This window comes from Tenebrio molitor, chromosome 1, assembly GCF_963966145.1.
Source record: "Tenebrio molitor chromosome 1, icTenMoli1.1, whole genome shotgun sequence".
NCBI classification, from domain to species: Eukaryota; Metazoa; Arthropoda; class Insecta; order Coleoptera; family Tenebrionidae; genus Tenebrio; species Tenebrio molitor.
Window position 1 is genome coordinate 35,152,406 of NC_091046.1, and position 22,741 is coordinate 35,175,146.

General features: G+C 34.8%; 2 protein-coding genes and 1 long non-coding RNA gene across 3 annotated transcripts in view; 2 read left to right on the top strand and 1 right to left on the bottom strand.

Moving 5' to 3' along the window:
* LOC138138891 (follistatin-related protein 5-like) overlaps positions 1-22,741 on the top strand; it is a 178,482-nt gene that overhangs the window by 10,599 nt on the left and 145,142 nt on the right. The gene's annotated exons all lie outside the window — the stretch shown is intronic.
* LOC138130720 (uncharacterized) lies at positions 20,522-21,043 on the top strand. Its single transcript, XR_011159637.1, has 2 exons — positions 20,522-20,733; positions 20,783-21,043. It is a non-coding gene; the product is annotated as an uncharacterized lncRNA (long non-coding RNA).
* Positions 21,187-22,542, bottom strand: LOC138130709 (prostaglandin reductase 1-like). Its single transcript, XM_069047337.1, has 5 exons — positions 22,314-22,542; positions 22,160-22,262; positions 21,930-22,112; positions 21,505-21,884; positions 21,187-21,455 (listed from the first exon to the last, which is right to left on the bottom strand). The coding sequence occupies exons 1-5, from the start codon at positions 22,477-22,479 to the stop codon at positions 21,226-21,228; spliced, it is 1,062 nt and encodes a 353-aa protein (XP_068903438.1). The 5' UTR covers positions 22,480-22,542; the 3' UTR covers positions 21,187-21,225.

Below are 22,741 nucleotides of genomic sequence, written 5' to 3' on the forward strand. Positions count from 1 at the left end.
ATCGGGCCACTTGATCACAGATTTAAATTTTTGAATTAAAATTTGTCATTTTTTCAAAAAAATTGTTATGTAAGGTACCAATTTTTCCGATTCGTCTAGGTAGTAGGAAGGTCTATCAGAAATAGAAGAAAAAAGTGGGGGGTTGTCATTAAAAAAAAATAGCGACAAAAGCGTTCTGTCTGAGCGATTTTGTTAAAAATTTCACATGAATTTTGTTCCAAACTTTATGTTCACACTGTATAATTATGTTACGTTCACAATTGCTTTAAACACGCAGCAGTCCAAGATATTTGATGATTAGATTGACGTCAGGTCCTGTCATATGACGTTTAGTTTTTTTAAATATTCGCCTTGTTGTCAATTGCGTCATTAATTATTTAGTTAATAATAATTTACCTATTTTAATATATTAGGAATATTCTCCAACGAGAACTGCGCTACAAATATGTACAGTCGCGAGCAATAAATTTTGGTCGTCAAGGTCATTCTTTGACGCAATCGAAAATGCTCCATTGTAAAACAGTCGTAAATGTCATAACCTAACATCATGTTTTTGACTCTTTGTTGACATGGGCATAATCAAGCAGGGAAATTTTTTAAATTTGTGGCAATCTAACCAAATTTTGAAATGACATTGATGACCAAAATTTATTGCTCGCGACAGTATGTTTCATTTCAAGTATGTTTCAATACCGTGAGATCATTTAAGTTTATAATTAAAGTTGGCAATGACTTTAAAATTAGATTGGCAACACCACTGACATCTTGATTTGGTTTGTCAAAGTGGCGCTTCAAAATTCAATACAGAATATGAAACGGCGAGTTAACAGTTGTATTAAACACCTGGCTTGGATAAAACTGTTAACTCGCCGTTTCATATTTTGTATTGAATTTTAAAGCGACAATTCAAATCAAAGTGTCAGCGGTGTTGCCAATATAATTTTAAAGCCATAGCCTCCTATAATTATTTTCACGGTAAAATTATCGTTCCTTATGCGTTGAATTATTTAAAAAATGTACCAATCTGGCAGCAGTGTTCGGTTCGATTATAACCTAAAATAGATTTATTATGACAAATCACAATACTGCCAACTAAAATATCAAATTTAAATAGATACTCCGAATTTGAAACAATCGTAAATGGTTAAATTAATATTAAAATTTTTTGAATCAGCTTAAATATATAAATATAAATATATTTATAGAAAAAAAACATTGTAGTGGTGAAGGTATGAAAAGTAAGAGAACTCAGAGTTTTTGTTCCTCACAAATTGTGAAGAAATACGGATCACGTGGGCACATAAAATTTGTAAATTTACATTGTTGTCCAATACTCTGGCAAACTAATGAATGTATGAAATAAAAAAGTTATTTTACGACGAACTTTTATGTTTGGTAGGTCATTTTTTACAACCCTTATTATCGCTCTTAATAATTTGAATAAGTTGTACCTACTCGGTATTCAGCTGTTGAAATTCCAGTTTAATCCGGCTTGGCATTCGAATTATTAGAATTCTAAATTCTGCATATTCGAATGTTGGTGATCAATAGGGTTCGTGGTATCAGGTTCGATCTAGTCTGCAATAAATTACCAGATGGTCGGATAACATGCAGCAGGAAATGCGGTTAATTTTCGGATGCGCTTGTTTCCAGTGATTGCCATGTTTTAAGGAGTAGTCTTTCAATTAATCCTGTTCTCCGAACCAGGGAATTGCTTTATGTTGGAAAATGATTATTATGATGTTTGTTGAAAGGCGCAAACTCAATTTTCCAGTGTAAGCTTGTACAAGTGTTGACCAAACAAGACAGGAGATCTTCTATCTATTTACAAGACTTGATACATACATGACGTTGTGTACGTATAAGATTGTTATTGACGTAAGGGGCCCCTAATTGCCCAATTAACTAATGAAGCACTGATTTGATTTCATTGGACCCATAAGGTAGATTTGAATATTACGTTGTAGAATTAGAACAAATTTGATTAAGGAAACGACGTTCATTATCAAGTCATTTGAATACTGAATTGTCAAAATAAGTTCTTTTAGTTAAGAATTAATTATATTTGAATTCTTTTGTAAAACATTTCCGTATACTTGGCATGAATAATATTACCGTGTATTTTTCTTAAAAAGAGACTACACAGAATGTGTAAGTAGGTAATACAAATTTTTTTATTAGCTTCAAAGACGTTGTCGACATGTTTTTATTTGAGGTATTTTAATCCTAACATAACATTATTATAAATTCAAGAGAAGCCATATAGTAATCTGTCTGTCTCAGTGCAAAATATCTATTTATGACGTTAACAGTTTAAATTTGTGCATATTTTTAAAATGATATAGAATATAGCCTAAGGGAGTACGTTTCGGCTCAGGGACGCGAGGGTCGCGGGTTCGATTCCGACCCAGGGCGAAATTAAAAAATTTAAAAAAAAAAAAAGGCTATATTCTGTCTCGTGATTCGGAAGTCACGTTAAGCCATTGGTCCCGGTCTATTGAGTTGGTCATCATGCCCCTCATAGATTTGTAAAACCAGTCCTAGACTGTGTAACAATTTTTTTTTTTTTGTATTTACCACTTGTAATTTCAGCAACGGGAATAGTACCGCAATCTCTTTTTAAAAATTTAAAAATTCTGGATTTGGATAACACATTGGTAGTTGAAGTTCAAAAAGGTATATTATTATACTCATGTCACATCGTGAGGAAGTTCCTTAACATTGACACAGAACATAATACACAACAAAGTCAAAATGCGGAGGTGAGACGCCGGTAATTATGTTGATAAGCACTGCACTATTACTTGATAGTAATATCCGTAATAGTGTATGTACTCCGGCAAAATTGCCGTGCCGCCGGGTGGAGGTGGGATAGTATTAATGTTTAAAAAAATTTAATGATCAGTTAGAACATTGAGATAGAATTGGTGTGTAAAGACAGAAATCATAGAAATGTACGAGCTTTCCTGTTTTACGGACTAGGTAGTTGTGTCTCCAAAAATATAATTGTGGAAAAATTGCTCGCATGAACTGGCTGTGTAAAATTCCAGCTTTTATGGAGGTAATAACGCTTGGTTTTAGTCGCAGATAATGAAATATTTTATGAAAGAATTTTCAGAAGTGTTGTAAAATTTTATGATTTTGTAAATACCTGATCTGCAGCTATTGATTTTATTTTCAATAAAAACATGGGCGGAATTAAACGTTACATTTTTCTAAAACGATATAGACTGAGCAACACGTGTTTTTCTCGTGCTTAGCACAACGACATAATTGCAATTTAATTTAAGCTGCTTAAGTTGATTTGAAAGGAAGCGAATATTTGAGTTTACGTTTTTATCCTCCTAATATTCTTTCTGTCGGTAAGAATTATTTTAAGGATTTGAAAAAACCGTATTAAGTACCCCTGAAAAGTTCTTTTATGAAAGCAATTTTATGGAAGATTTCATCAACCAGCATGAAATATGAAAAAGGAGATGAAAAAAAAATCATCTCGACGGCAAAATTTTAATTTAGATTTCATAATATAGATGATCATTTCTCGATTGGCTTCGTCGGTTATTTCTTGTTTATTTGTTTTGAATTTGTTCTGCAGCTGTGGGGAATTGCGTTATTCTAATAACCTCGGTTGCTGAAAATTTCCCAAATGTCTCTAGGAATTGGAGCTTCTGGCTTTGCAGCGGAGCGGTTCACCGCACTATTAAAAACTTTGCTTATGCACTTTGCAGAATTGCGTGACGTAATATAACATCCTGTCACCTCTCTTGGAAGTTTCCCGACGCCTCGCGAGCAAAAACCGCAAGAAAAACCGCGAGAAACTTGGAGATAGCTTTCTTACACATGTCAGAAAAGAATGGCGCGGCTGGAATTTTCATATCACATTCATTTTAATGTAGAGCAAAAACTTAGCACCACACTCGTGAGACGGTGATATATTTCTATTCTAAATAATCTCTTCTTGAATTAAGGTCACTCCGGCATACACCACACATAAAGCCACTTACGTCTCCTGGAAAACTTATATTCCATACAAAGACTGTTCTGAAAGCAATTTATCACTTGGGCCTGTAGGCGCCCCAACTGTAAATGGGGGAATCTAAGAATTAAAACTTTTGTTCAGGAACTGAACTGTGCCCGCAGCCCCCGCTTGCAATAAAGCCGATACTTTTCAGAACTCGCCGATTTAAATGAGCAAAAATTTACCAGATGGGGCTAAAGTATGGGCGACAAATTTAAATCAGACCTGAATTCGGGTCAGAAATTTCCTTCAAATTTAGCCGAGTCATCTAAACTGTAGAAGTTGATACCGGCAATTTATATATAGATGTCCTTTCTTAGATGCAAGATATGTAGAAACGTTTGAAAGATCACGGTGGTTCGATTTTACGTGCCTTCTTTTCACGTTATAAATTGTGCTCGTGGCAAATGGGAAAAAGAAGAATAAATTCACATTCTATTTTAATTTCGTTTCTTTCGAGCAATAACATGTTGATTTGTGGCACGGTGTGCGGTCTGTTCTAAGATTACGGGAAACAAATTTGATCTATGCCCACTGCCCATTTTTTATTGATATTTGTCATTCTGCTTGGTTAACACATTGTATCACGTCTGCCAACCAATTTTCATTGAATAAAAGCGTTGTTGCCCAATTGACACCTTCTTTAGTTGACTTAGCACTTGTTCAACTTATTTAATGTTACCATATGATATGACTCCACCTTTTTTTCATCTCGTTTGTTAAATCTATGAGTTAAATGGAAAAATATCACACAACATGTTTGTAGTTTCTTGTTGATCTGTATGTTTTACATGTTTGTTATAAGTTTATATTTAGTTGACTCAATATTATATTAAACAGATAACTTGCTACGTTATACTTTTAGATATCATCATACATGTTTTTATACCTAAGTATGTACCTAATGTAAGCTAGATACTTACACTTTTTCAATGTCAAAATTCAATTGCCTTAATTAAAAGTGCATAAACTTATTTTAACGTTGATTACTTTCTTACGTTCTTCATTAAAAGCAGGAACCTGTTTTTACCATGATGGGGTTATATGCTTCTTTTTATTACCTATTTTTTCATAATAAAGTCTCTTAAATTGCAGGATGTTAAGTTTGTAGCTTTGCGTTAGTAAATACGTTAGGAAACAAAAATGAATAACGTTCAAAAAAACGAACATTATAGAGGTTATTCGTCTATTGTTGAAACTGAAATAAATCCTAAAACAGGATATGGGAGAATGACAACTTAAAATAAAGTAATAAAATAAGAAAAATTGTCGTTCAGGCTACAATTTTGCGATAGTGGAGTGGACGTTTCAACGTGAAGAACACTGTGGTTTCGGTAAAGCGAACCCTGGAAAATAGCCAAAATAGGTCTTTTGTTAGAAAGAGACCTTTTAAAGTTAGCCCTTATGAGTTAGAGAAAGCTTTAACGAGCGTCTATCCGAGGTTTTAATAAAAAGTAAACTGAATTTGCAACCTAGACTTAGTAATCTGAATGTTCAATTTAGACTTAGTAAGATAAGTGAATAAATCTGGAAATATAAACAATGAAGTTTTTTAAACATTTTAATATTATTGGATATCGGAACCTGTTGCGGATCTGCAAAAAAAAAATTAATATAATTCCTAAAATACACTAACCTTGTATTAATTTTTGACACGTATTTCACCAAACCTGCGATTATTAGAATGATGCAAAGACTATAGTGTTGCCGTTATAACTTTGCATCTGCTCCGCCCACATAAATTGACCAATGAGAATCAAAGCCAGATTCAATCTGTATAATTTTTCATAGTTTTTCTTTTTTTTTCCAGGTTTTAACTTACTTTTATTTAATTATAAGTGATTAGTGTTACCTGTAGTAATAATCTAAGTGTGTGTTTTTTTAATCATAATAAAAGAACTGTTAAAAATAAAATTCTTTCATTTGTGAAATAAACATTAAAAAAATGAAGAACCATAGTTGGCCTAGTATTTTGAAATTTGGTATAGGTATCTAGATGTTGATTTTAAACAATTTTTCTTAATAACTTTTTGTCGTATTTGTTACATAAAAGACGCTTTACTCTACAGAGAAATAGGTTTTTTAAAAAATTTCCAAGGCATACTTGATTTTTGAAACTAATATTATGTTTGAAATTAGTCTTTAACCGAGCAGGGCTGAACCCCAGAAAATGAAAATTTAAATCGAGAATTTTTTATCTTTTACAAGTCGTTTCACCTATCCGGGGACACACTGTATGATAAAATAAAAATTTTCAGAGAAAATTAAAACGTCGCCAGATATTTGAATGGACTATGTATTTCCTGAACCAAACAAAAAAAAACAACAACAAAAACTGTTGCTGTGTTTAAGGGCGTACTTTTATCAACCAAAAGAGTCATGTTTCGTTTAGATCAACTTCTAAAGCATTTTTAAGTATCCATTATGCAAAGCAAACTGCACGAAATGTACAATAATGTGACAGAATTACTTTTGCCTGTTATCAGTTAAGCTACTATGATTTTTTAAATAAAATGACAAAACAAGAAGAGGAAAAGCCCTCTTGCATCGCAAAGATAGAGCAGAGAGCACTTATCAAGGATAGCATCCTGACACTTCATAATTTTATCGATACATTCTTATTTTACACAAGAGCTTTGTTACTTAGCAACAACATGCGAACTAACAGCAAGGTAAAAAAAATCCGTTCTACGGCTTTTAATGTCACTTAGTTCCAGTGTTGTTTGAAGCTTGAAGTAACAAAGTTTGTATGTGTTAAAAATTAAAATTTGATAGGTGAAAGAAATAATCAATATAATAATGTGTGAATTGGTGCTTTTCAATATACTTTTTCGGCTTCCCTAACTAGTAATCACACCTTTACCTTTTACTTTAGGTTAAGGTAGCTGCGATTTCCCGACGGATGTAGTAAATTTCTGGGGGACTACGGTAAATGTACGATTAATTTACTCTTTTTACATATTTACATGTATTATTTTTCCGATAAATGTGTTTCTTTAATTTTTATTGATTAATAAATAATCATAATCAAATAGAGAAAATACAAATATCGGGTAGGCAGCTCGGCTTCGCCTCGAGCCTGAAACCTAGTTGTCGCCCTGGAAAATACACCTACCGTACGCTAATGTAAATAACCACTAAATAACTATTAATTCGTCTCGAAAATCGCGAAAATTTTACCTTAGCAAAGCTGTACGAAAATATAAATTTTTTTCATGACAGCTCATGATAATAAGGTTAACTATGAAAGTAGATAATGACTTGACCATTGCCGTCTTTTCATGCTATTGGTAGAAACTCCCGTTGAATTGAAAAATATTTTGCTTCGTGTCGATTTTAGTTAGTCGAGTCCTTGAGGACCTCTTTTTGTTCAAATTATTTTCAGCCAAAAGTTTCCCTAAGTAGGTCAAGGTCTGTGGTACGGTAACACTAGGAAAATGTAAATTTACATCAAATCCGACTATGAGACTTCACCCGTTACAACTTGAGTCTTTAATATTATTTATTAGTAAAGGAAATAATAAATAAGTAATAATGATCAATTCACATGACGTGACTGGGGACCGCTAGAAACGGAGTAATGACGTGACAACTATACTAAGTTATGTCCACCTAAGAGCTGAGTAATCCTAAAATCGCAAGGGTGTAATGTCAAAGACACCAGAAATAAACCAAATTTTTACCGTGGACACCCGGTATATCTCCTCGTATTCCATATTAAATTCTTTTTGTTTTCGTATTACATATAATGCTTAAACATATACTTAAGTACATTTATTAAAAACCATATGATAAAATTTTGAAGTCAAAGAAATTAGAAACAATAATAAACCGTAGAATGGTTTAACATAAATTCTGAATTCAGAATGTGTCTCGCAGACAATTCGATGAACGCCATGATGGGATGATTCAAGCATACAAACATCAAGCTAAGCAACTATTTGTATAGGTCTAATTCGCAATTATTATTGTAGTTAGCTCTAATATTGTATGATTTTCCGGAACAAGGTTTGGAGTTTATCGCTCTCATTATCTTTGAGCTGTTCGATGTTAGTTTGCCCATTGTATTTAACCCGTTAAGACAGTGAAGGGATCATAAACGTGAAATCCCTGTCAGAATTGCTTCCATCTAATTCCTGCAAATTTAAGGACGCTTTACCTTTCTGCAGACACTTGGATTGATTGCACATTAGAAATTTTCTTTAGTCAAGTTCCAGTAGAAGATTTGTTTAAAAGACTTGGAAATTCAGGAACGTACGTAAAGAAACTGATAAGGGTATAACCAATTCTCATCAAACATAAATTAGTTGAATAAGAAATCAGCAAAGCAGATAAATGAAATCGATATGGAAGCTCGGGAAAACAAGAACTACCCTTCTCGAATGGCTGGGTTCTCCTTATCGCGTTATCAGGGGCTGTGCAACTCGCACTTTCTAATTGCGATAGGACAAGATGCTTCCATTTCAGGAGTGTGTGCTCGTTGGCGAGCCCTCCAATGAAAAGTAAACGTTCGAGTTTGAAAAGTAAACGGAAAAGTTTGCCTTGTCGAGTAAATATGCCGTTAGAACAACTTCGACTTTTTGTTACCAACTGCTCACTTGTAGCTTTGTAGGGCAGACATTGCATTTGGAAAAAGTCAAAACGCCTCACAAATCTTTACTACAAAGGGATGGAAGATTTCATTATTCAGGATAATGATCTGTTATAATTTATAATTAGAACTAAAATTTTCAAATAAGTTTCAAATTGTAACTTCAGGCCAACGAAAGCATTAGCATTTATGCGAGGTGTGAAGTGACACTTTATCGCAATAGTGTGGTAACTATATTAAAATGCAGAGTAAACTGACACTAAAATTATTGTGACTTCGCTGATTACTTTGGTTTATGAAATAGATATTATTATTAACAATTTTTCCATTTCGTATCTAAAAATGACGTTACGTTGCCCAGGTATATTATAAATAACTAATGGATACACTAACGTATTCAGCTCAAATTATGACAGTTGTTTCGTATAACAAAATTTTGGTTACAAATTATCTGCGACATAGCACAATCAACGTTTGCAGCAGTATTCACGAGATAGTACTATAGTTTTTTTTTTTGGTTGGTTTAGATTGTCACACGGTGCATTATCACAAATGAGTAATTGCGGTTATTTGAACTGGCAACTACGAGGGAATTAAAAAATGAAAAATATATTTCCAAACCGAACGTACGAATTGTCACCTGCTATGATTGCATGCGGTGTAATAAAAAAACTGATAAAACATTGGAAGCACAAAGAAAACATTTATACCATTTCTTTTTTTTTATTAGATATTAGATCAGTTTTAATTGTCTTTTATTTAAGGACATAAAAGGCATAGGCATAAAATATAACTTTCTCGAAGAAAAATACTACCAAAATATGAACAAAAAATGTAAATATTTTGAACGATCTTTATGAGCTAGTTGTGTATACGATGACAAATAATTACTAATTAGAAACTCGTAAGGATGACAAATGAAAAAGTAATATGTATTGATCGTGAGGTGAATATTTACGTGCATGTAACGGAGATAATAAAGGGAACTGCTTTTGTGTTTTGAAATGTTTCCATTACTTACGTTTCAGGACTGATTTAATCTAACGCAGTCACCACTAAAGTAGAATTCCAACGAATCTTTTCAAAACGTTGCTTTGAAAATCTTTTCTAAACATTGTGAAAGGTTTCAATTTGTTTTATTTTGAAACACAACAGATAAAAACCGCTTAAAATATAATGGTAATTGATTTTATTTTCCATTGTAAAAGAAGATTTACTATGAAAAGTGTCAACAGCGGATATACAGTGTGGAAACTTTAACTGGAATAAAATTCATAATCATAACTTGGACATAGGCCATTTTTGTAAAAAATTCCGAAACGGGAAGAATTTTGTTTTTCCTTGCCCACATTTTAGCGTATGTGGTTTTTGGATACCTTCTCCCGGAAGTGCGCAACCACCCCTAACTTTTTTTAACAACTTAGCACTAACTTTAAAACTTTGCTATTGCTTGCTTCATTATCTTTTCAAGTCACTTTAATGCATATGTTTTTATTATAGCTGCTTTCATCCACAGCTTGAATTTTATTATCCGTTTAAGATGAATTAGTCTGTGTGTATTCACACCAATTAAAAACGGCCGCAAAAACGTCTCTTAACATTTTATACAAATATTTCTGATTTCGTGTTTACATATAATATCGTTTGAAGTCTTTGACATTTTATACCCTTTGACAGCGTTATAACCACAATTTGGCCTGTAGTAGAGTAAGCGACGGTGACCATCGGTTTTTACTTGCTCCAGGATGGACAACCGAAAATGGAGTCCTCACATGAAAGTGGTAGGAAACGCATTATTTTTAATCTTTCTAATTAATTAATAATAGGGGTAGCTCCGGCTTCGCCCAGGTAAATTTCTGGCTGCTCTGAAAATACACCATATTTTATCTTTACAGTTCAGAGAAATCCGTTCGAAGCTGAGCCAAAACCTAGAATTAGATACTTTTTGTTTCATTCCCCTTAAATAATGTCAAATACAAAATTTAGTAAGTTGTGTTTCTAGTATTTCGCAATTATGCTACCAAGACGAAACTGGACTAAGAAACCAATTTCAGTTAAAGTAAAAAATTAAACATGAGCCGGTTCCATAAGGGAAAAATATTATCTTTGAAGCGCTAACTAAGAAAATAGTTTATAGTTACTGGTTAGCATAGCCATGAGTGTCCTGTACTTTTTATTTACACTTTTTTGTAGCTTTGTTCTTTTATTTCTGCACCCTAATTGGATTTGTTTTGTGCCGTCATCAACAATAATAGCAACAATAACGTACGATAGATTGGAGTTAGCAATAATAATAATTTACATATTTTCACAAGGCTAAAATAATTATGTATCATACATTGTACAGGGTCTCCCAGAACTGGCGGACCAAAATAATACGGTGAATTCATCAACTTCTGGGAATAATAGGAAAAATGTTCAAAAAAATCTATCTTAAATAGTGATTAGGAAAGAATCAATTTAAACTGACCAATGCTGTTGTTGATGTTAAGTTACCTATTAATTAATTTTCCTGCTTTATTTGTAACTATGGATACATTTCAAATGATGCATATGCATTGTTGGGTATCCGCATTGTTTGTGCAATGACGGACGTTTTTAGGTTATAGTATTTTTCAGGTTATAGTATTTCTGCTAGGATGTTCCCTATTGGGAAAACGAACTGCGTACTCCTGAGGAGCAACTGTGGCACTCTCATCACGCTGTCCATATAAGACAAGCATATTAAAATATTCTGAAGCGGTAAACATTACGCGTTTTTAATGACTTGTCAGAATTGTCAGAAATAATTTATTATGACATAATATTCAATTATAATGTCTTTGCAACAATCAAATTTGTTTTGATAGTTACCAATATAATTTTTTAAGGTAATTTTATATCTACACGCGATTGGTCAATTAAAAACGTTCTTATTTTAAAATCCAATGAGGATGGATTTTTTTAAATATTTTTCCTATTATTGCCAGAAGATAATGATTTCACCGTGTTATTTTGGTCCGCCAGTTCTGGGAGACCCTGTATGTAGTTACTTTTAATTAGGTACCATCATTTGCACTAATAAATTTAATTAAAATATATAGAAGTATGTACAAACATATAGTTGCGGCATATTACTGTGAACACCGTTCACGTTGTTTTGGCATAATGGGAGGAAGGCCATGATTTCTTTTTTTAACGTTGGACTGTTTAATTTCGGTCACTAAAGTGCCTGACATGCGGACCTATCAAAATGAACATAACATGTTGGTGAATTTCCCGCGATGTCTGAGAATTCTTCTATTGCAAACTAGTAAAAGTGACAACAATGCACTAGACATTGATGCTATTTTAACCTCAAACTTAGAAAAACACCTTTACTACCAAATTAAATCCCAATTTTCATGGCCTCCGATTATGCCAAAACAACGTGAATGCACTTTATATCGGGTGTTTTTTTTTTTAAATTGCACCTCAAAGTTGGCGTTGAAGAGTGGATTGTGAACCCACCGCTCGTGTAAAAACGTAAAATTTAAGCAGCTGATCCATCATCTACAATCCGTATTGCGTTCACAATTGACTCTTCAATGCTAATTTTGAGATGAAATTAAAGAAAAATTCCCGATATTTGCGAGAATATAATTCATGTATCACCTGATCCCTTTTCAGCGATTTTAGTTGGCTGAAATGGGCTAGTAAGAGGATATCACAGCGATGACATAAAACAAAAGAATCACCTTTTGGTCCATTTATAACGGTAATGACATTTGTCAAATTTGACAACTAAAAATGTTTCTTCAAATTGCGCCATTATAAGCTGAAAAGAGGTGTACTAATCGTTGGTGGATTTAAATGTTCTTCACTTATTCATTTATATTGTCACTCGAAAATACCATTTGTTATACAGGGTTATTCATGTAAGATGACGAGCCTCACCAGGTAAAAATGCAAGCCAAAATACAATTACAACGTATACATTGTGTTTTGGTATTTAAAAATTAAATCAGGTATCCAAGTAGGTATTCTATTATAGTATATTTTTTTCCTGGTAGCAGGTTGCGCGCGCCATTTACAAAATCCTGCAACGAAATGCGACCTCCCTATTGGTTAGTGGAATACAGCAACCAATAGGGAGGTCGTATTTCGTTGCAAGATTTTGTAAATGGCGCGCGCAACCACCTACCAGGAAAAAATAGATTATAGTTTGAAAGGTATATCTGTCGTTGCATTTTTCGTTCATATTTAGTATTTGAAAATGTTTTCGAACCATGACAGAACCGACATGATCCTACTTATCCATTACTTTTGTGATTTTAATCGCTTATTATTGTTATTAAATCGTACTTTGTTGAGACAGGTATTTTTCTGCCACAACTTGACATTCATTAGGCTGACGTTAAAAGCTATCTGTGTTTTATGTCCATTATGATAATGTAATAGCGCAGCGATCAAGATAGCTTTATAAATTGTATTTTGGGTTGCATTTTTACCTGGTCAGGCTCGTCATCTTACGTGAATAATTCTGTATTATACAACAAAAACATGTATTTTGTAATGTTGTTTTATTTGTAAATTTTAATGAAAAATTAATTGATCATTGATTTTTGACACAGCAGCAAACTGAGTAATCGCAGTGTTTATTTAATTTTAAAAGGTTACCAATATCGATACGACAAATTACACACTTGCACAGTGACAGTGTCAGTAAAATTCCTAATTATCACAAAATCGTCTAGTTGAACATAGAACAGGTGAGAATGTTGTTTTTAAGGTTTTAGTGATTCTTGGGAAATATGTTAGCATTTCGTAGTTGTTAGCTTTGTTAACTTCTTTAATTAGCGCCATTACCTAGAAAGTTTTCGCTGTCCGAGTCGCCTTATTAGGAAATCTGAAGTAAATAAAATTCGGTTCGCAACTTTGGAAAGAATTGAACAAGTGGTAAAGTTCGCGCACAGTTAATTCCGGCGGCCGCATTGGGATGTATGTTGGGTTTTGAAAAGGATCCTTTGGGACATCACTATTTTTAATAAAGTCTGATGAGATGGCAAACAAGATGGGAACAAGATGTGAAAGCGAACGATACGGAATATAGAAATCTTAATAATCGTATTATTGAGAAGAGGGCGCGGTTGAGGAGGGCTTAGAAGTCAATGCTGCTCACTCCTAGAGGCCAATTTCAACCATTTAATGAAGCCGAGGTGCCCTTTGAAGTAATCGTCGACGAGAAACCGGGAAAGTTTGTACACACATTGTTTAGGGTTGAGCTATTCGTATAATGGAGTCCCAAAAATAACAGCCTACGAAGCATTTATACCCGGCCGCACACCCTTACAGCTGCCTCAATTGCCGTCGACTGCAAAGTGCGTTGCTATCCGTGATTTATTTTAACTTTCCAATAGAGTTTGCTGTTTACGACAATTCTCGCCGATAAAAATTTGCCTTTTCAGAAACAATGGACTCGCCGAGATATTCGGAAAATCTGCGAATAATCCGCTTAATGAAGCAGAACCGACGCCTTCACACTAGACTTGTACGTTGTACCTTTTAAGAGTATTTTAGGCTCCCAATTAATTTTATTCGTAATTAAATCAATTTTTGAGGGACGTCATTATGGCACAAATTTCCCTCGAGAGGATCGGTTAGTTGGAGATCGATTTAACAATTTAGTTTCCATACTGGTTTTCTAGAAAATGTCGTTACTTTTATGCTGGACTTGCCTTTCTTCTGTTTCCCATAATTAAATTTCACTCAAAAAATCTTCTACGCAGATCTTAAAATCAGTATCCGCTTTTTGAAGTAACTACTTTACGAAACCAATCCTATGCGGTCGAGCCGAATATTATGATATCTAAAATAAAAAATTATTTAAACATCTGTAATAACAAAAATAATTATATATAGTGAATTTTACCCATGATTTGAAACGTTACGGTTATTCCTGTTAATGGATTCTGTTTCTTACCTCTCAATTTATATTGCAGCAACGTGTTTCAAAAATATCTACGGTTTATTTTCATTGTATATTCTTCTCGGGTATCAACGTTATGACTTTTGTAATGCCTTGCTAGGGGAGACATTCATAGATATGTCTTACACTATCTTTTACATAACCCTAGAGAAAGGATGCGAGCGTGTGTATGATGGTGACGATATATTTATAAAGTCTGTATCAAACAAATATGTCTAACAAAAAATATATGTATATTTTTATTCAGAGATACACCTGAAATGTTTGTATTTGAGAGTGCTTAAGGAAATTTATTTACCAAGATTAGCAAATGGTAGACGTCTAGAAACATACTGTAGGATACGACAATAACAAATAGCAACAAACTAAGATTGTGTACCCTAATGTAATCCATTATGAATGAAGCTTAATGGTGTTGAGGTAACAAGAATCTAAAATGTCACTCCTGGGATGCCACGTTGTTTCATACTGTTGAAAATTACATATTACGTGCCTACTAAAGGGAAGAATACTTTAAGCTATCTTATGATCTAAATATTATAAGTATTAGCAGTAGAAGTTAGACGGTAATGTGTTGCATGAGCTTCCGTGTCAGAGGGCAAAGGACATGGAGGTTATTTATCTAGTGTCCTAAAATAAGGGTGAGTTTGCATTAAACGTTACCTTTATTCTGACATTTGTTTAAATAAAGACAGTATAAGTACAACTCAAAGGATACACAAAAAGGCTTAGATTTTGTGAATGTACTTATGCAATAATGTATTGCAGCTTGTTGAATTTTAACATTTTGAAATATAAAAAATTTAGAAGCACCAAACGAATTTAAAGTTTGCAAACACCAAATGACAAAAGTAGACCCTTATTGCAAGCAAGAGATAGACGAAGAAAGGTTGTTTTAATTAGAAAACAACAATGTAGATACCTATAAAAAAAATACCTACAATTTCGCATGCTCTACTACCGATTTCGCTGGGATATTTGTTTTCAATTCAACAAATAGTGCGATCAAGAAAACTTGTAATTGGGTCACTCTTCCACATTTTCGTAATTGAATAATTGCACTGAGTATTTACCTCAAAAATTACCTTAAAAATTTGGTCTATGAAAATGCTCTATTTTTTAAAATTTAACCAATCAAATTGGAATTATACGATAATAATTTTTCACTGAAAAAGATTGTCGATGATTTTTTGTTAATTTTTTACATATCAGTTAAATCAGATATTTTATAGCGTTTATTTGAAGAAAACCCATTATTAAGTATTAACAATATTAATTTGGTCTAATTTAAATTTAAGGTGCGATCATTCGGTAAATACTCATATCGAATTTCCCTCCTGATTAAAAAATTCCAAATAATAATTTTGTTAGTGACCTACTCGTGTCTACTGTTAAATTCCGTCCTGCTACGCACTCGGGAATTTTTACAATAGCAGACACTCGTGATCACCAACACATAATTATCAGGAATTTTTCAATCACTAGGGTTATATCTGATAAGAATTATCAATTAAAATTAAAAAAAATAAAAGAAAAAATAGCGAAAATAATAGTTAAAAAAAAGAAGGCTATATTCTATCTCGTGATTCGGAAGTCACGTTAAGCCATTGGTCCCGGTGTATTGAGTTGGTCATGATGCCCCTCATAGATTTGTAAACCAGTCCTAGACTGTGAAACAAATTTTAGGCAGAATATAGCCTAAGTCCGTTTCGGCTCAGGGACGCGAGGGTCGCGGGTTCGATTCCGACCCAGGGCGCAAAAAAAGGCTATATTCTATCTCGTGATTCGGTCACGTTACGTTAAGCCATTGGTCCCGGTCTATTGAGTTGGTCATCATGCCCCTCATAGATTTGTAAGTCAGTCCTAGACTGTGCAACAAATTTTTTAAGGCAGAATATAGCCTAAGGGAGTCCGCTTCGACTCAGGGACGCGAGGGGCGCGGGTTCGATTCCGACCCAGGGTGAAATTAAAAAAAAAAGGCTATATTCTATCTCGTGATTCGGAAGTCACGTTAAGCCATTGGTCCCGTTCTACTGAGTTGGTCATCATGCCCCTCATAGATTTGTAAAAACCAGTCCTAGACTGTGAAACAAATTTAGTTTTTAAAGAGAAATTGGTGAATTTTCAGAAAAATTTAGTATAGGGACATTTATTTTAAATTGTATTTATTTATTGCATAAACGAAAGCCAGACAACACAAACGTAAGAAAGTAAGGTTAAGACGTTGTTTGTTGACGTTTGGTGTAAAGATATTGGGTGATTCAAAATGATTGTGGATAAGTATGGCAACTATGTTCGAACATTTATGTGGGTAGGATAAAGTTGACACTTTGACGCTTCATAGTCGCCCAATTTTGAAAATTGTCAAATCCACATACATTTTCGTACATAGTTGCTACACTTATCCACAATCATTTTGAATCACCCAATATGTGTAGGCGTGGTTCAAGTTACAACAAAATTCTTGTCAAGAATTTAACGAAATATTTAAATTAACGTCAAAACGTATTTGTTTAAAACATTATGGGCCAGTTTATAGAAAGAGAATTAATTTTAATGCGCGATTAATCCATGAATTCGAAACTGGTCCTATGTATATCAAATTTTTAGCAACGAAAATTGATTGGATTAAAGTCTTCAAAATGACGTAACTTTAGATGCCAATGATGCTATAACTAAGCATATTAATCGGAGAAGACATACGATTTCATCTCCAAGGCTGTCTCGATTACGAGTTTTCTTGATCACATGATATCGTGCGTTCATTTAAATGTATCCTCAAAGTTGGTGTTAGAGAGTCGATTGAGAACGCACCACTCGTGTAAATAGTGGAGTAACGATAGACAAAAATACGGCGTTATTTCGGAACCGGTAGCAAGAGTTCCGATTGTAATAATTTATTTTATTTTATGTCATGAATACAAAATACTAAATCCTTTATACGTTAAAAATTGACGCTCATAGTGGGAAATACACTCACTGGCACAAAAAGCGACTCATTATGATTTCTTTAATAAATAATCTTGAAATTATATTTGTGCTTATTTTTTTTTATAATAGTTAAATTGGGATATTTTCAAAGATCGGGAGTGCTATGGTCACCATGGCAACCGAATTGTTTTGTTTAAATAAATTATTGAAAAGTTTGCGCTACTTCCATGTTGTGTTTTTGTCGATTGTTTTACGTGTTAAAATTTTTAATTTGACAATACGAGATACTAATTCAAAATACTGTTCAAATTTTGACAATTTTTTATAACATAAAAATTTTTTCTAAAAAATAACTTTTATCATTTTCCATTAAAATTAAATATTTACCCCGGTTTCATTCTCTTCTATGTCATTTTCATCTAAAATTGTTGATGGTTGGCAATTACAGCGGCCTATTTTTGAACACGTTGTTTTTCAGGAATGGAAAAACAAAATAATCAAGGCAAGTTGTTGGTACAGTTGGGAGTAAAAAAAACGGACATCAAAATTGTGACATTTTCAAAAATTCAATATAACCCATTCTTTATTGTCAATGTGACAGTTTATGACAACTGGAACATTTGAAGAATTGATCAGACGTACCTACTACCTTGTCAAAAATAAATTACTCCCTATATTTCGAACTTTTAGAGAAATAACGTTTTTCATGTTGTGTAACTAGAATTTTCAGAAGCAATTTTGAATGGCTAAGGTTGGTTACTATGAATTGGGGGATTAAGTTCAATTAAATATGCCGACAGAAACCAAAATTGATTGTGAAACGAAAAATCATCTATCACTTAGCGAGGCATTAGTCATTAATTTGCAACTGTGACAAGGAATTAGCCACAGCCTTACATTTTTGAGATATCTTTTGTCTGCCACCAGAAACCACATAGCCCCCAACCTAACCAAATTTATGGCAACCTAGTATCGAATATCCCTAAATCCTAGAGAGTAATTTATTTTTGACACGATTGTAGCACAGTTATTAACTAAACTGTCACAATCAGTCTAAATAAGTTTAAATGTAGGAAGGGCGGTTTCACACTTATGACTGTTATGTCAAAAATTATGTCTGTTTTTTTTTACTCTCCATTGTAAGTGCCTTGAAAGTCCGGAAACTTTTGTTGAAATTCCTCGAAAACTAGAGGTGTTGAATAGGACGATTCGCCGTTTCTGAAGTAACACTGCACAATGAAAATTTTTTGCTCTCAAGTGAACATATTGCAATAGCAATTTTAATAGTCAATAATTAATAATGACAGTTCTCCATTGTAATGACATCTGATGACATTTGCTAACTGAAGCGTATTACTCACGGACCTTTGGATTTTTTTTATTTTCGATTGCATGGTAAACTCTGTCCACTCATAGATTGCTTGACATAAATGTTACTAAAAATGTTCAGTCTACGCCACAACAAATAGATCCAGCGCGAAATTTAAAAAAATGGAAAGCGCAGGTTTACACGTGATGTCTTATTATTATTCTGCATGTTTGCACTTAGGAAAGACGAAAGACGAAAGAAAACTTCAGTACAGTAGGAGTAATATATTAGGTTTTATTAATACAGGGTATTTCACGAGTAATAATGTGCCAGACGTAATAAAAAATGCAACCCACAATACATTTTCGAATTTTCGAAAAAAGCTGGCTACTGAAATTAAAATATCCAGCTTTTTTCGGAAATGGCTAAACACAAGCAAGAGATTATTTAATATGTACTCCTATTTAATGCATGAACAAAAATTACCTCTGTATCATTTTCGATGTTTGTAATTACATTCTTGAGGCACGCACTCACTTCACAAATTTAAAAAAAATCAAGAAAAAATCGCAACGGAACAGATCAAAACAGCAACACGATCAAAACTAATAACTTTTAAAACCAGAGAATCGCAAAACAAAGCTCTAAAGATGAAAAATCGCAAATCTAAATGCTCAAACCACTTTGACAAAACTGACAATTTCAAATTTGAAATGTCATATAAGTAATTTATTTTATCCAACATTCAATAGTAATATCGTGTTTTACTAGTTAGTTTTAATTGAGTAAACTGGGCTATAACTAGTCTGTTGTTTTAACCCACGTTGCCATTTGCACCGTGGGTTATAACATACATAACCCACGTTGCCATTAGCACCGTGGGTTATTAACGTTCATAACCCATCGGGAGCAGAATTTCATCAATAATGTCATTATCTAAAAATTGTGGAATATTGGATAAAACGTTGTATGGCATACGTGGGTTATTAAGTACTACCCACTCGAGGTAATAACCTACTCGGGCAAGCCCTCGTAGGTTACAAATACCTCTCGTGGGTAATATCTTAAATAACCCACTTATACCATAAATAACTATTTCGCGTGGGTTTTATAACAACCAATGAGAATCAGTGGCGGGAATGCTTCAAGATATTACCAACACAATCTATGATACATTCTTAATATTTTAATGTTATGGTTTGGGAATTTTGTTATCTAAGGATATTTAAAAAAATGCATTCTATCAGTGGACGTAGTCTATTACTAAACACTTTTTTGTCAAAAACCATTAAAAATAATTACATATATATTTTCTTCAAAAAATGCTAACTATGCGACTCTAGAAGACAAACTGAACGTGTTTCTATCTGAGCCGGTCAACAACGTGCTACCGAAAATCTGCCTATTGTTCTTCTTTTTCCACAAACAATTAATTCCAAACAAGTTTCAATATAACAATATACTCTTCCCAAAGTCATTCTATATTGTTCTCTAGTATTTTTCTTGCGAAAATAACGATTTCTAACTGGAAAATTTCAGTTCTTATAAATAAACAATAAATTAATGAAACAAACAATGAGCGGCAATTTTTAACCTATAAAGGTTTTAATATGTTTTATTTATAACACATTAAAAAAATTTCGTTCAAATCCGAGCTCTTGCTACCGTTTCCGAAATAAGAACCTAACGTTACTCCACTAAAAACCGTGATCCGTTATCCGAAATAGGGAAATGGTTGGTCGAAGAGTTGCATTTCGATCGTTTCATCAACTACAAAGACAAGGATTTCGAGAAGGAGTTGAAAGAAGGCGTCGATTGTTACTTTGACAATGTAGGAGGGGAGATAAGTAATGTGGCTATGGAGAGGATGAACCAGTATGGTAGGATATCGGTCTGCGGGGCCATTTCAGGGTACAACAGCAGCGGCGATGTTATAGGTGATTGGAGAAGAGGTGAGAGTCGCAGTGACCTCTGTTGCATTTTTAGTCGGTATGGTTCAGCGCTTCGTCGTCGGCAAACAATTGAAGATGGAGGGGTTCGTCGTAAGGAAGATGAACGGACCAGGTATCGAACAGAACAAGAAGTAGATCAAAGAGGGAAAGATGAGATACAGGGAGACTATGACGGAGGGATTCGACAACATGTTCAAGGCGTTTGTTGACATGTTGAAAGGGGGCAACGTGGGCAAGGCAGTTGTCAAAGCCTGATCAGTCTATTGTTCGTTGATTAAATAAAAAACTAGCAAAATGTTTGTAGATTTATTTCTTGTTGTAAGAAACCACGAGCGGGACAGTCTTGGTCTGACACGCAACGGTTGAAAATTCAGAGTGTTGATCGTCTTCTGTTGTGATCTTTGCGCCTGGTGGGAAAGTGGGAAACAAAATTCAAAAGAAATATCATAATATATTTGGCAAAAGTACAAAAAAAAATCAGACTTTAATAATTGCTTTTCCGGTGTTGCCTCCTTGCAGCATGTCGACAAACGCGTCGAACATCTTGTCGAACCCTTCAGTGACGGTCTCCCTGTACTTCAACTTGCCCTCCTTGATCCACTGCTTGTTCTGCTGGATCCCTTCGAACCATCTGTCCAGCCACCTGTGCACGATGAACCCTTCCATCTTCAACTGTTTGAAGACGAGCGCGGGTTGTACCGGACTGACTGTAATCAATCTCGCTAAAAAAAATCTCATCTGCTGCGAACAAATCACCTCTGGCGGCAGACGCGTCGTTGTACCCCGAGATGGCCCCGCAGACGGAAATGCGCCCGAACAGATTCATCTTGTTGAGGATCTTGGTGCTGAGCTCTCCTCCGACGTTGTCGAAGTAGCAGTCGATGCCGTTGGGCGCCGCCGCCGCCAGCTTCTTGTCGAAGTCTGTGTCCTTGTAGTTGAGGAACTTGTCGAATTTCAACTCATCCACCAACCACTTGCCCTTCTCGTCAGACCCGGCGATTCCGATCACCTTGCACCCTTTAATTTTGGCGATTTGACCGACGAGGCTTCCCACCGCGCCGGCAGCTCCGCTCACCGCCACGGTCTCCCCAGCTTTGGGTTTGCACAGTTCGAGGAACCCGAAGTAGGCTGTGTTTCTAAAGAGAGGTCAGATCTGGTCGGATCGGTGGTCGAGTGCTTACCCCGGCATTCCCAACACTCCCAAAGGGAGCGACTGGGGTAGTCCGTCGAGATCTGGGACCAGCCAAGCAACCGGGAACCCGCTGAGCAAGGGTTGCCCGTTGGAAACGGTGTGGGTGCGCCAGCCGAATTCACCCACGATGTATTTGCCCACCGGGAATTTGGGATTTTTGCTCTCGGTGACCCTTGATGGACAAAATTAAAATCGACTGGTGCCAGTCTGGATATTTACTTGGCCACTTGAGAACCGATGAAAGTCGTGCCGAGAGTCAGCCGAGGGGCGTAGGATCGCATGTAAGGGTCGACGCTCAGATACACCGCCTCCGACAGGAATTCTAAACAACAAGAACAAATGACATCGTTAAAATGGAGTTTTGGTGGTTTACCTCCGTCCTTCAGTGGTGGCAACTCCTCCTCGACCAGCTTCAAGTCGGTCGCTTTGGGCAAACCCACGAATTGCTTCTCGAACACGTATTTCTTCGCCTTGACCATTTTGTCCAGAACGTTGTTAGCACACCCGCCCAATAAACGTCTAGGAGCAACGTTTAACATCTACGTGTGTGTATTTATACTGGTGCCGCGGTAATGATCCCACAAGGTCAGATTATTAGTCACCTTATCGGAGTAGCCGAGTGATAAAGTGCATTTTGTTGCACAGCACGGTCCAGAATGTACCCTTTGCCGATAACGATCTGCTGGTCATTATTGTGGCAGGCTGATGCAAAAACATGTTATTATTAGGTGTGTGTATTTACTGCGCCACAGAAAATTTTTATTTCGTCAGAACCAGTTAAACAAGAAAATGCCACGAACA